Below are 15,789 nucleotides of genomic sequence, written 5' to 3'. Positions count from 1 at the left end.
ACTTTCTCGCGCATTAGCCACTGCGGCACTCACGCATTTTCTTCTCTAAACTTTAGCCGGCGACTAATCTCTCAACCGGCGAATCCCGGCGGTGTTCCTCTCTAGTGTTCGCATTCACTCGGCTAGCGCCTATCTATCTCTTGGCCGCGTCACAAAATCTCAGTCACAGTATGTCTCATTCATTCTGCTAGATTAGGTTTTGCATTATCCGTCAATTTTGACTTCAAATTTCAATACATAGGAATATGGAGACAAATGCAACAACGCCACTTGATAATCATGAGGATCAAGATGAATTTGTTTTGCTTGACTTGGATGGTGTTTATGACCTAATTGATATTCCACCAAATGCTAACTATGTTCTTAGGGTAACTTCCCAATCCTCTCCTCATCAAATTCTTTATAATTCTTATTCAATTTTTGTCTAATTATCAACTTATTATCACATTATTGTTAATGATAGGGTCTTGACACTTTAAACCCAGTATTGATAATTGATGACAAACTTAAGCTGGTAAGTTTCCTACTTAAAAATTCCCTGGTTTTTTTTTTTACAATTTTATGAATTCAAATATTTGGTTAAGTGTGATATGATTTAAGTGTGGTTTAGATGCTGGAAGTTATTTAGATGCAGTGATTTTGAGTGTTGTTATGGTTCATTGTTGTCTACAGATTGGTGAATACGATGAGACAATTGGAACATGTATCGCATTTGAAGAACATGGTGAGTTACATTTCATGGATGTACATTTCATGTTATAGATACTATGATAGGCTACACTTGAATAACACACACATAAAGACTGTCAGATTAATATAAAATAGCACCTAAACCAAATATACAATTCATTTTCTGGTTGGTTATCAATGCCATCAAAGAGAAAACATGTGACTGAAAAATTGTTATGATGCTTTTAAAAGTAATATTATTATATATACCAGTTTTCTTCCAAGCGATAACTTATTTTCAAAAGCTGATGCTTCATCCTGCACTTCCTCAAGGATATGGATTTAATGTATTTGTGTTCATGTTTTCGTTAAGAATAAAGTGTCACTATTTCTTGAAAATTGTTATCGATATTTCCATATCCTCTTCATTATGCATGCGTCGTCGTTTTGTCGGGGGCATTTGTGACAATTCACCTGAATAGTTACCTTCTGTCTCATGGCTTGTTGTGAGTACTGAGTTTGAATTATACACCCCACAAAATTTGTTCCTATGATCTTGATTTGGAGTATTGCATCCCAAAGGTCCTAAACCTCCAAGGAACAATGAGTCACTTGAAGATGCTCCAATTTGAGAAGCTTTTTGCAACAAAGCTGTTGCTGACATGTTTGCTGAGGCTGTATAATTATGAGATTGAGGTTGGTGTTGTGAGCTATATAAGGAAGGAACACTAACAAGATTGTTTGCACTTACACTTACATCCTTATCAATGTTATTACTATTGACCAGGGGAAGGGAAACAGTGCTAGTTAACTCTTGGGAACCAATGTTTGAGGATAGTTTATTTCCATAAACCCAATTTGGATGAAAACGGTTTATAGTTTATACGAAAATATGAAAATAGTTTATAGTTTATACGAAAATATTCACTTTATGTTAACATCTGCAGGCAACAAGATATCTACACAAACTGGCATTGGAACTGCGATTGCGATTGCAGGTGTTGTCATCTATTCTCTGATAAAAGCAAACCTGGAAGAACAAAAACGGGTAAACTTCGATAAAAAAAATTCAATTTTTTGTTTGTTTGTACCATGTCTCTTTACATCTTGATGCAATGCTAAATTTCTATTATAAATCAACATCTTAATTCCATTTCAGAAAGTTGCTGCAGCCGCGACTGCATCTTAATGGAAGCTCTTTCTTTCTTCAACAATATTGGATCAAGCTACATTGAATAAACTGGTATGAGAAGCATTCTGAGAATCTAATTTTATTAACATGTTCATTGTGATTGAATGCATAGTCGGTAAAGATTTGAGTTCTATTGTTTTGTTTTGTTTTCTAGCTGATTAGGTAAAGATTTTTTCGACTATATTTGTTTTTGTTGCAGCATTGGTGGGGGTAGTCTGCACTGTTTTTGATCAGCCCACAGTGGTCTGTTTTCATTTTGTGTGTAGTTCTTATTTTGTATTTTGTGAAGTGTTACTTATTTGGTTTGTTTTGTATTAATGATGTACTGCCTAGATTGTGGTAGTGTTGTTGGATGTGTAATATTGTTCCATACTTGTAATTTTGTAGCACTGTTGAATTGGTTTGAATTATGGATATGTTCACAAGCAGTGAAATAATGATAAGTTTTTGTTTATGGTTTACTATGTAACTGCAGTGTCAAAGAAAATTTTACTTCAATTTTCAATTGTCTTTTGAATGCTTCCATAAACGAGTGACTTCTCATCTTGCAGATTTGCGATTCCACTGTTGATCCCTAGCCACACTCAATCACGGTTCCCTCTGCTCCGGTCGTCGTCGAAGATTCACTATTTCAACGGTTTAGCATCTTGTAAGTTCACTTTATCAAGCTGAGAGTGGGAAATAGGGATTTATTGGTTTAACAATGTAATTTAGCATTTCATATAGCAGTTGTTTGTTCAAATGTCTTAATGAATCTCACTCTTATTTTCTTATTGATCCTTATCTCACAGTTGTTTTATCATTGTTGTAATTGGTACTTTGGACGGTATTATTGACACTTTCAGCTAGTCATCCTATCTTACCACTCGTTAGTATATTGAAATCTCATGGAAAGCTTGTAATGGTTGGAGGGGGTTTCAAAGCTGCTAGAACTTCCTGTATCTTCTTTACTTAGAGGTAAGCATATGAAAATATTTCTATATATACTCTTATATAAGAAAGTTATCTAAATTTCCCTCCTTTAATCCTCTTGATTGTCTTATGTTTTTTATGGTATATTTCAGGCTTTACTTTACAAAGGTGAAATTGAATGGAAGAAGTTGGCTCAGCGATCTCATTCTCATAAATGGAATTGTCTGGTCAAAGAGAATAGGCAAGTCACAATATTATTTTCTACTCCACTTATTAATGTTTTCATCATTTTAAAGTCCCCACGCACTTCAATAATTCAGCACTTTAAAAACAATACTCCATTTCTTTAATTTTGATTCACTCACGAGTCTTTGACTTATTTTCTTGGGAGTGATTAAAATAAATATAAAAAGGTTGGGAACGAAGATTCCGATAACTCCAGCTTATTTAAATTTTAAACCTATAGACTCTTTTTGTTTTACAATTCTCATTTTCCATTCTCACCTGTACCTCTTAAAAATTGAAGCATTTTTTCTTGTTATTACGTGACAATGTCAAACTACATTTAATTTTTCCAACTCAACACCGGTGCCAAGATCCCTTCCGTCGGGTTGGGAACTTGGCAAGCCGATCCTGGCCTCGTCGGTCAAGCCGTTGCTACCGCTATCAAGGTTTCTCACTGCATTTTTTATTCTAATATGCATATTTTAGAAATCTAGTAGTATGAAATATACTGATATTTGATTGCAGGCTGGTTACCGTCACATTGATGGCTCTCCAATCTATGGCAATGAGAAAGAGGTAATTTATTGTGTGTTTCATCAATGTTGATGCAATTTCATGTGTGAAGGAAATGATTCATTTTATTTCTTGTGTTGCAGATTGGTTCTATATTGAAGAAACTGTTTGATGATGGCGTAGTGAAACGTGAAGATTTGTTTATTACCTCGAAACTCTGGTTTGTTTGTTTATATATTAATATTAATTATAGACTTCACTAAGTAGTATTTCTTTAATTTTGATTCACTCAGGAGTCGTTGTCTTATTTATAAGTTCAATTAGACCTGTGGCTTATATTGGTAGAATTAGATATTTTCAACTCATGGACATGTGTTTATATAAAAATAAAACTCAATATTTATTTTTATTTTAAAATAAAATCAAGTTTGAAAAAAAAAAGACAATTGTATGTAAGACTTTACAACCATATCTAGTGTGAATATTTTTAATTAAGTTCATACTTAAAGGGTGGGCTTCTAATTCCAATGAGATTCAATACTATCAACTTTAGTAGCTTGGCAATCACATTTGAGACATATGCATGGGGTAGCATAGAGGGATATGGAAACAACTTGAATAAGCAATGCATTTATAATAATCGGAGACTCCCTATCCTTTCTTTGCCTAATGTGAAATGTAGGACCATTATGGGTTGCAAAATATGGGAAAGACAATTATTACCATCAACAGATATTTTGAAAACACTTTCTTATAATAACACTTTTTTTAATAATTTCTTGTGTCTTGTTTTTTTCATACAGAAAACAATTGCTTCTCCAGGGCGTGGTATTTTGGCCATAGATGAATCCAATGCTATATGTGAAAAGCGGTTGAATTCAATTGGATTAGAGAACACCGAAGCTAACCGTCAAACATGGTGTAAAATTATATATGAAGAAAGTGTTATGACTTAGTTAAAATATAATTTTTGTGTATGATTTTATAATACTTGAAATATTATGACTGTACATGATTTTGTATACTTTTTGGTTAATATTAAAAATATTTTGACTTAGTTAAAATATGATTTTTATGTGTATGATTTTTATGTGTATGATTTTATAGTATTTGCAATATTACAACTGAAAATGAAATATAACTAAATGGTGTATATGAAATAGGGTGTAAATAGATTTAAATATAATATAATTGTTCATTCATAAATGGCTTATTAACACCCGATTTTTATAAAAATAGGATGTAATTAAGAACATATCTATACCCGATTTTTATAAAAATGGGATGTAATTAAGAACGTATCTACACCCGATTTTTATTAAAACTGGGTGTAATTAAGAACGTAATTACACCCGATTTTTATTAAAATAGGGTGTAATTAAGAACGTATCTACACCCGATTTTGATTAAAATTGGGTGTAATTAAGAACGTAATTACACCCGATTTTTATTAAAATAGGGTGTAATTAAGAACGTATCTACACCCGATTTTTATTAAAATAGGGTGTAATTAAAAACGCAATTACGCCCAATTACACCCAATTTTTGTTAAAATAGGGTGTAACGTAGAACGTATTTACACCCGATATTTTTAAAATTGGGAGTAATTAAGAACGTATTTACACCCGATTTTAATTAAAATTAAACGGGTGTAAATTCGTTAGACATTTCTCACCCGGTGGATATACACCCGATTTTTATTAAAAATAATGGGTGTAAATTTAATAAAAAACGGGTGTAAATTAACATTTTTGTACTAGTGATTGCATAACATAGCATTGAGACTACTAGGTGAAAATCTATGGTAGATGCCTAGTAGGTCTGGACTCAATTGTGGAGTCGTGGTGGAGATATTTCGTTGCTCAGTGGAGTGTATGCGAATTATCCGGATTCTTTTAGGAATCAGGTTCGATTGAATGAACCATGAATTGGTGCGGTCATGAAATAGGGATCATACTTGACCATGAAACAGGGGTCGTGGGTGTGATCATTAAATAGGGGTCACACTGGACCATGAAAAAGGGATCGAGAGTTCCGACGGGAACTGTGGTCATGAACCACGATGTTTTGGTACCACATGCATTGTGTCAAGTCATTGAGTCACATTGCATTGTCATTATTATTATTATATGTTTGTTGAGTTGTGATTGGGAGGGACATGTGTGTCGTGATATGTGCATTGTGGAGTTGCATAAATGAATGGATATGTGATGACTTGTTTATGATATTGTGAATGATGCGTTAATTTATACTGTGATGAATGTTTGAATAAATGAAGTTTGTATATGCAGTGTGATGTTATGTGAACATGAACCATGACCTGTGAATTATGTTATTATATCTGTTCCTATATCTTTTGTAATGGTATGTGAGTACTCACCTTTCTGCTGATATTTCCCCTACCATGGGAAATGGGCAGGTACTCAAGAATAGCAGTGGAAGTCCAGGATAGCATTATGGAAGTCTTCCGTGTTGTTAGTTCGAGTCGCTCTGATACGTAACACGGGATGTTTTTGGGGATTATTTTATTTGTTATTTTTAATTGAATTTTATTACGTATCTGTTTTTGATTCAAATATTTGAGGACCACGATTTTGTGTGGAGTTTTGGAATAAGTTGGCAATTGTGCCGTGATTATTTTCAAATAAAATAATATTTCCGCTGTTTTTATTGATTAATGAGAAATGAGTAGATGAAGTAATTGAGACTTCATATTCTGTTTGGCTTGAAATAACATGACATTCCACTTTTGTTTGTGAACTCTGATAAATTTTAATTATTTTACTGTATTTTTATAAAATGGAAAAGTGGGGTGTTACATTTGCCGCTAGGGCATACATGCTAAATCTAATGGCATGTACTCTCTTTGGGGACAAGTCTGATGTTTATATATTCGCTACCTTTGGTTGCTTAGTAGTCTAGACACACCAAACTGGGCTTGGGGAGTGGTGGCGTTAACTATGTTATACACGACACTTGAAGTTGCTTCCTGTTAGGTGACATTTTCGACACCACGGTATAATTGTAGAAAATGAAATATAACTGAGAAAATTTAAAGTCTTCGACAAGATGACTTGATTGATGAAAGTCTGTCGAAGTTACCTTTTGATAAGGAAAGTTGTTAGGCATGGACTTAGAAATATTTTCTAAGTTTTATTATTTGGTTCGAGGGAAATGAGTATTCGACATGAAAGTTAAGTCTGAACGAAGGCGTAACTGCTGTTTGTCCTGATCCGTTTTATGAAGGGACGTGCGGAGCTTCAGGGCAAGGGAAGAGCAGGTCGAGCATAACGTGGCAACCTCTGATGAAAGTCCGTTGGGGACGGTTATTTCAAATTAGTATATTAGCATTTAGATTCTAGGTGTTGATTTTGTATAAAATCTCATTAATTTACTCAAAGTACCTGTGTGTGAGAAACGAGTCATTCTGAGAATGTATGTATAAAAATACCATCTTTACATCCTTTTTTACAGTTTTTTTTATAGTTTTTATCATTTCCAGAAATTTACATTGTTTTCATTTACATTACTGCAATTTATTCTTCAATTGCCTTTACATTATCTGTTTTACAAGTTACAATGCTATTTTAAAAGATTAACGTAGATCAGACGAACTTTGAAACCAGAACATGATTTGTATCGAATTGTTCCTCACTTTATATGAACATATCTAAAATATAAAGCACATGTCCTAAGGTCAATCAAGTCGATCCTATGAGTAACCAAAACTTTTTATTTTTGGAAGACTAGCGCTTGTTTACCAATTTTCACAGTAAACAAATTGGCACGCCCAATGGGACAGTGCTTTAATATTACAAATTTTTATTTTTGTGCAGTTTGATACAAAATTCTTCATTATCCCTTAGTATTTATATTGTTTCATGAGACTTAGAAGTGGTAAACTAGCTACACACAACGAACGAATACCTAAGAGAAGATACATCATGAGAACGACAAGTCAACCACAGCCAACAAATCAAAATTCCCCTAACAATAATCAAATACCACCCCAATTTCTTCAACAGAGGGAACTGCGGTTTCAGCGCCCGTATCAATTGATATACTGTTTTCAACAATGTGGACCTCCGATTTTTTTAATCCCGGGCCATACCTCTGTTCTGTAGAGATACGTGAACTGACTCTTTTTTATCGCTTAATGATTTCGCATTTTTGAAAATTCACAGAGTCGCCACCGACCTTTTATTTTATCCAATTAAGGAAAGGTTTATAAAAGAAACAGAAAAAAGACCTTTAAGAAATTCTGGGTAAGGGGGTAGGTTATACAAAGGGAAGGTGTTAGCACCCTTTGTATCCATGGTTATCCATGGGCTCTTAAGTTTGCTTAGCTCACTTGTTTTTCGATCACTTTTCAATTGCTCTGAAATTGCTCATATGTGGTTTCAAATACCTTTGTAATTTGAAGTGTGTAATGATCCGTGTGTGGATGTATACAAAATGCTTGTTTATCTTTCGAAAGATGTTTTGAAAAGAACGTTAACTTTGTAATGATCCGTGTTTGGATGTATACAAAGTATTGTCTTTTTGGAAAGTTTTGTTTTGAAAAAACAACAGTGTATGAGAATTTTGTTTGTTTTGATTTGAGCAAGCAAACTAGGAGGTCTACCCTGAGTTGTAAGGTCTTTATCCTATTTCCTTTAAAAATCTATCCTTTCACCGGATATAAAAGCAAGGTTCGATTTTGTACTCAAAACAGTAGAATTTTGACTTTGATTTTGAAAAAGAATGAGAAGGGATTACCTTAAAAGGTGCAAGTGTGATTGTGTTTGTATTCAGATATTTTATCTTTGAAGTTAGTGATCTAACGGTTCAATTTTATCTTTGACATACACGCAGTTTATATATGCGGGAAATTAAAATGCGGAAATGTAAAGTGCGGAAAGTAAATCTACGCTATTACATCGATTGTGCAGGAAATGTAAACTAGCCTATTTACATGAATTTGACATCCTATACATTTATCTAGGAATTTTAAATTGCAAGAAAAATAAAAGGCATGTTTTTGGATTTTTTATGATTGGTTTTACTTATAATTGATGCATGATTAATTAGATTAAAATGAAGAAAAAAGATGAAAATTGATTTAAACCTAGAAATTAAGTTTAAAATATGTACAAAATATTTGTCAATTAATTTTAAAACAAAACTAATTTTTTTGGAATTTTTGGAATTGATTTAAGTTAATTAAAACATAATTATGTAAATAATTATACAAATAATTAAAACTTAAAGATAAAATTATTCAAAATATGTACAAAATTAGTTTATAATATATAAACAATATTTAACATAAAGAACAATTTTTTTTATGATTTTTTGATTGGTTAGAATAATTAAAAAGCAAATATATAAATATATACTAATTAATTATGCAAAATATTAAAATTTTGAAGAAAATAAAATATTTTTATTTCAGAAAATAATATATTATTTTAGAAGTCTAAAAATATTTTTTGTGTATTTTTTGGATTTTTAAAACTATTTTTAATTAATTTAACAAAGAAATCAAAATAAAATAGAAAATGAAATAGAAATAAAAGGATACTGATCCTGTGGGGAAATTTATGAGGGAGTATGATGTGCACGCGTGATCTGGAGCGTTGGATGAGTCATAAATGAGATCAGATGGTCCAGATGGTGAGGGAACATCACTTATGACACGCCTGCAAAACACTGAAACCAAGGGTTATATTCAAAAAAACGCGCGCGTCAGAACCAATAGGGGGGTGACACGTCTTCGTCTTCAACCTTCAGACAAGACTTTTAATAGCGCTTTCTTACCAAAAGCGCTGTAATTGGTTACTTACTAAACCTGCAAAATAGCGAATAGGGTCAAACGTACACATAAACTTGGCGCGACCTATCAGTTCAATTCGTTTGGTCCATGCGAATTCAATGGTACTAATTAGAACCTCTAATTTTGCCTAATTTGGAAAGCCCTAATTTTGAAGCTATGAACCCTAAAATGGTGATTTCGTTTGTACGTGTCCAAACTTCAATTAAGTTTCCAGAAATGATCTACACCTCAAACCAAACTCAATAGTATGTCTACATCTTGTTAAACATGTGTGAATAACCAGATACGAATTGATTTTAGTTTGAACAAATTTTGACCTGTGTAGCTCGATTCAGTGAGCTTCAAGGCTTGTAATTGATTGAGATAGTTTCAGTGATGTTCAAGGAAGGTGTTTGAGTGTTTAGTTTGAATGGAAAGTGACTTAAATTTGGAATTCGAATTTCAAAATTCTTTGAATATTTTAAGAGATTACAAGTGTGTTACAAGCAAGAGTTTTGCTCTCAATTTCTGTCCCTTTTATTACTGAAGTGCTATAGCCTATTTATAAGCATTAGAGTGCTTAGAAACTAAGCCAAAAGCATTGATGAGTTTTTTTGGAATCTTGACTTTTTCAACATTGGTAGCTTTGCCTTTAAGCCACCATGGCTTGATTTTCTTCTTCTCCTCTGCTGTACTTTGCTTTGGGACAGAGTTGAATGAGTCATGCTTGGAATACAAGCTATTCTTTATCCATTTCATTTTCTTTTTAATTTTAATCTTAAAATAAGATAAAATTATGCCAAAAATGGATAAAAAATGGTGTGGGCTTAGTCTTGGTCGTGGGAGGCCCATATCATCATGGAAATGATGTTTGAATGCTGAAAACTTGGCCCCATTTGGAAAAAATACATTTTTGAGCAATGTTGATTTCATGCATTTTCCCAAAATTTAGCCAACTTCAACAAGGTGTAAATCCTTCAATTTTTGTCATATGAAGGAGATCTTGCACTTTTTAGAAACCTCAAAGAGTCCTCTAACCAATGTCTTTGGTCTCATGTCAAAATGATTTTTGAAGCTCCTTGTGTGTCCTTTTGAAAAAAGTGTCTTTTTGTTGACTTTGAAAATGACCTGTAATGTCTTTGATCATATTTTTCAAATGGTGAATCCAATGACCATGGGATCAATGGCATTTGAAAGATAATTGAATTTCCTTCAAAACAAGCTTTGGTTTGAATTTTTTGGATGAAGGATGAGAGAGTTATGATCAGTCAAAGTTGAGTTGACTTTTCAGGCAAAAACCCTAATTTTGAATCTTAGGGTTTTGTTGATTTTTGATCTTTCCTTGATGAATTATGATCATCCAATGATCAAATGATGAATCCTTTGACAAAATATGGACTTTGACAAAAAAAATTCATTTTTGACTGTCTGTTGACTTTTTTGGTCAAACGGGTCGTCTGTTGACTGTTTGAGCTGCTGACGGTGCGTCTGAGTGAATTGAAGTTTGAAAATTTGTATGATGGTACTTTGAGATATATGGATGTGTATGAAATCCATTTGAGCTCTCAAAAACTTGTTTCTCCTGTAAAAACAAGAAAACCCTAGTCAGGGACTGTTTATGTAGGAGACAGTTAAGCGTACTTGATTTTTATGCAGTGTTGAGTCTCTGCTAATCGCGTGATATTCAGAAGACTTCTAGAACAAAAATCTTGGAATTTTGAATTGTGAAAGATTGATTTGATTGATGGTACAAAACACTGAGAATTGTACTGCCAACAGTTTGGCTGTCAACTGACTGTTCAGGTATTGACGTAGCAGTTAGAGTGAAAAATCAACAGTCAAAGTTAATTTTCTTTTTTGTTGTTTTTGTTTTTGTTTTATGTGAAAAATGAAAGTTTATTTACATGACTTGTTAGAAAAACACAGACATAATAAATAACTAATATTTACTGTATGCGGGCAAAATTACCGATAATAACCCTGAAAATCATTTAATGCACAAAAAAATGCATATTTGACTGGCAGAAAACACATAAAATATTATCTGAGTAATTAAGCAATATTATGACAAATAGTACAATATTTAATACTGACAGTACAAATATTACATACTATATTGAACAGTACGACGAATAAACGGTACATTTAAGAAATAAGAAATACGGCAAATTTTAAGAATGACGATTGATAACCCATGCTACAAATAGTAACATGTAGATGATTGGGAGCATAAGCATCCCAGGTCCACAGTGTTCCGGGCTATGTAGACAGAAGAAAGACATGATCACCGTAGCAATGGTGATGACCATAAGAAAACACGTTTCCCACCGCTTCGCCATTTTGTCGGGAAAGAAGAAAGGATGGATTATGAAGTGGAAATTTGAGAGATGAATTAGAATTTGATGTGAGATTTTATGGAAGAAAATGAGAGGTATTTATAGAATGGAAAGGAGGATAGAGACGTTGGGGAATGATGTGATTCCGTACAAAAGGAAAATTTGAGTGGAAGTAAGATTTGAAAGAAAGTGGAGATAGTGTTGGGAAAAAGAGAGATGTAGAGAATAAAGTTAAGATTTGATTTTTGAAAAAGAGATTTGAAAAGATTTTTGAAAATAATGGAATATAGTACAAAAATTAGTGGGAAACAAAAGATAATAATAATCTACTTGTTACCAGTACAGTCTGAGTTTCCTGATTCTGCGCCTGCAAAAAGATTTAACTCTGTACCAATTGTGTCAGTACTATTTATCTGTAAATAAATAAATAGCATTTGTGAAGTAATAAACAGCATTTGGCGTTTGCGTAAGAATAAATTCAACTGCAGGCCAAATTACTGTATAAGAAAAATTCTAAAAACTAAGTATTTCATATGTCAGGATATTTGTTGAAATAAAAATCCATGATTATATGAGACTCTTAATTTCCAGATTGGAGTTTTCTTGAAAAATGATGCGGGCAAATTTTGGGGTATAACAGTTGCCCCTATTCAATCTTCTTAAACCTGAAGAGATTGTCTGAAATCTGAAGGTAGAAGATGATTGAATATTTAGATGCCCTGAAAATTTGCACTTACCTTGATCAGAAGAGATGTTGGAAGTTGCATTTGAATGTCGTCTGTGAAATGTTGTTGGCAGATTGGAACATTACCTGAGATGGGCTTTCAGATGCCACCTGGTAAATGGGTTGAGGGTTTGTTCATCAGAATGAATCCATTGATTATATCTTGATGAAGGATTTGAAAGTCTTTGTGTTGACTGTTTCGGAACCGTCCAAGGTTACCGCTTTAAGTCTTGGAGAATGATTGCTACGGAACTTGTCCAAAGTTTTTTCTGCTTTAGATTTTGAAAGTTGATCATTGTGGAACCGTTTGAGGTATCAGCTTTAGATCTTTGATGTTAGATCGTTCTGGAACCGTCTGAGGTATCGCTTTAGATCTGCAACGTTAGATCGTTCTGGAACCGTCTGAGGTATCGCTTTAGATCTGTGATGCTAGATCGTTTTGGAACCGTCTGAGGTATCGCTTTGATCTATGATATTAGATCGTTCTGGAACCGTCTGAGGTATCGCTTTAGATCTTTGATGCTAGATCGTTCTGGAACCGTCTGAGGTATCGCTTTGATCTGTGATGCTTGTTTTTGAGTTGGTAAGTGATCAGAATGAATCTTCGGCTTGATTATATCTGAGAGAACCGTTCATGGAATTCAGGTGAACACTGCATGTGATTGAGAACATCTTTGTTGAAGATATCCGTCTACCTGAAAAATCAAGTTAGTGATATGCAATGTTTATGATGCATGTAAATGTGAGATATTCCCGGAGAAATATGCATGTGATGTTGTGTATGAATATGCGTATGAATATGCGCATGATGCATGATGTATGATGTATGATGTATGAATATGAATATGTGAGATGTCGAGCTTCTATTTGGGAAAATAAATTTCCGCCAGTCATCTGGATATGACTATATTGTGATCGTTGATGATCTTTTGTCTTGTTTGAGTACCCTTGGTTGGGGAAATTCTTTGAGAATCCTGGTATTCTGTTGAAGGATCTTTGAATATCTCTTGAGAATGAAAGGTAGCTGGAAGTGCTGATGCCCTTTCAAATGGGAATGAGGAAGATGCATAATCCTCCGATGCACTATCTGACCAAGTCCGGGTGCGGGGATCACACCTTTTGAAGATAGCAATCTGGAACAAACCTGCTGGGGGATAAGACTTCTTTTGAAGAGAAAATCTTTTTTGAAGAATTTGCTGAGAAATGCGTTCCTCTTGGGGATTTTCTTCTGATGGAATGATGTCCAGATAATTGGGACATTTCCTGAATGCTATTCCTGTTTTTCCTGGTAAACATCAATCATATTCAAATGCACATGTTCATTCAAAATTATCATTGGGACGCTTACGTATTTAAAACAGAAAAAGTGAAAATAGTGATTTTTGAGCCTAAGCTGCATTGATTTTTGAAAAAGAGCCATGATAGGCTGGTTAGCACAGGGAGACAACAATCCTAGAAGTAGGAAATTGTCAGAAAGTTTTGGAAAATATTTATGAAGATAAATAGCTATGTGAAAACGATCCAGTCAAGTTTCAACTCTGCTATTGCCAATCTGTCTTCGAGTATCTCATCCCTCACTTGTTGGAAGAAAGTGATTGGACTGATCGGTGTCTTTGAGGTGTTGAATCTTGATGGTGAGTAGGCAGCTGAACGGAACACAGTTGTATGTTTCATTCCCTAACTTTTGCCTAGGCCGCCCTTTCAGGTTTTCAGTCTACCGGGATAGTATTTGTTTAGTCTCTAATTTTTGCCTGGACCGCCCTTTCGAGTTTTCAATCCACCGAGACGCTCATTTTTTTGCCTAAGTTGCCCTTTCAGGTTTTCAACTTAGCGAGCTGTTTTTTTTCTTTTTTAAGAGAAGTATTTTTTGACTATGTCAGCATTCACAGGGTGTGGGAAATCCTCGCCATCCATGGTGGTAAGCAACATGGCGCCGCCGGAGAATATTTTCTTGATTATGAATGGTCCCTCGTAGGTGGGAGTCCATTTGCCTCTGGGATCACCTTGTGGTAAGATGATGCGTTTGACAACCAAGCCACCAGTTTGGTATGCTTGACTTTTGACTTTTTTGTTGAAGGCTTTGATCATACGCTTTTGGTATAGCTGACCATGACAAATAGCGGTGAGCCTTTTCTCATCAATCAAGTTTATCTGGTCCAACCGTGTTTGAATCCAATCGTCTTCGTCTAGATTGGCTTCTTTCATAATCCTTAGGGAAGGAATCTGAATTTCAGTTGGAAGAACTGCCTCCATACCATAGACTAAGGAAAATGGAGTTGCCCCTGTTAAAGTACGCGCAGATGTGCGATAACCATGAAGAGCAAAAGGCAACATCTCATGCCAGTCTTTGTAGGTTACTGTCATTTTTTGTATGATTTTCTTGATGTTCTTGTTGGCAGCTTCCACCGCGCCGTTCATCTTTGGTCGATATGGAGAGGAATTATGATGCTTGATCTTGAACTGTGTGCAAAGTTCAGTAATCATTCTGTTGTTTAGATTTGTGCCATTGTCCGTGATAATCCGTTCAGGGATGCCGTACCGACAAATGAGATTGTATTTGATGAACCGGGCCACCACATTCTTGGTAACATAAGCAAATGAAGCTGCTTCTACCCACTTTGTGAAGTAGTCAATAGCGACTAGGATAAAGCGATGTCCGTTGGAGGCAGTAGGTTTGATTTCTCCAATCATATCAATACCCCATATTGCAAAAGGCCAAGGAGCCGTCAGGACGCTTAATGGAACTGGAGGTACATGTACTTTGTCAGCGTATATCTGGCATTTGTGACATGTTCGGGAGTGATGATGGCAGTCTGTTTCCATGGTAGACCAGTAATATCCTGCTCTAAGGATCTTTTTAGCCATTGTATGTCCACTGGAATGAGTACCGAAGGTACCATTGTGTATTTCTTCCATGATCTGTTCTGCTTCCCTCTTGTTTACACAGCGAAGTAAAGTCGAGTCATGGTTGCGTTTGTATAGGGTTCCATTGCTTAGGAAGAATTTGGCAGCAAATCTCCTTAGAAACTTTCTGTCGTTAATGGATGCCCCTTCAGGGTACTCCTGAGCTTCGAGATATCTTTTTACTTCATGGAACCATGGTTTTTCTTTTGTTCCCTCGGTATTGATCTCATTGCAATAGGATGGTTCATTTTGCCTGTAAATGGTGATCATAGGCACCTCGTTGTCCCACCTGACTTTGAACATGGATGACATGGTAGCTAAAGCATCAGCTAGTTGATTTTCCTCGCGTGGGATGTGTTCGAAAGTGATTTCTTCGAAGTAAGGAATCAAACTCAGCACATATTCTTTGTAAGGAATTAGATTCGGGTGCTTTGTGTCCCATTCCCCTTTGACTTGGTAGATTACCAAGGCCGAGTCTCCGTAGACTTCCAGGAATTTGATTCTTAGATCGATTGCAGCT

At 34.7% G+C, this 15,789-nt stretch overlaps 1 protein-coding gene across 1 annotated transcript; it reads left to right on the top strand.

Moving 5' to 3' along the window:
* The first annotated feature begins 245 nt into the window (after positions 1–245).
* On the top strand, positions 246–762 carry LOC131659597 (uncharacterized). Its single transcript, XM_058928769.1, has 3 exons — positions 246–368; positions 464–514; positions 673–762. The coding sequence occupies exons 1-3, from the start codon at positions 246–248 to the stop codon at positions 760–762; spliced, it is 264 nt and encodes an 87-aa protein (XP_058784752.1).
* The last annotated feature ends 15,027 nt before the right edge of the window (positions 763–15,789 follow it).

This window comes from Vicia villosa, linkage group LG3 (assembly GCF_029867415.1).
Source record: "Vicia villosa cultivar HV-30 ecotype Madison, WI linkage group LG3, Vvil1.0, whole genome shotgun sequence".
NCBI classification, from domain to species: Eukaryota; Viridiplantae; Streptophyta; class Magnoliopsida; order Fabales; family Fabaceae; genus Vicia; species Vicia villosa.
The sequence above is the reverse complement of the archived record's forward strand: the minus strand, read 5'-3'. Positions and strand labels throughout refer to the sequence as shown.

Excerpts from the sequence above, each read along its gene's own strand:
- LOC131659597 (XM_058928769.1), top strand. The coding sequence starts at position 246 with ATGGAGACAAATGCAACAACGCCACTTGATAATCATGAGGATCAAGAT. Across the intron at positions 369-463 it reads ATGCTAACTATGTTCTTAGG|GGTCTTGACACTTTAAACCC; the intron begins GTAACTTCCCAA and ends TGTTAATGATAG. Across the intron at positions 515-672 it reads TTGATGACAAACTTAAGCTG|ATTGGTGAATACGATGAGAC; the intron begins GTAAGTTTCCTA and ends TGTTGTCTACAG.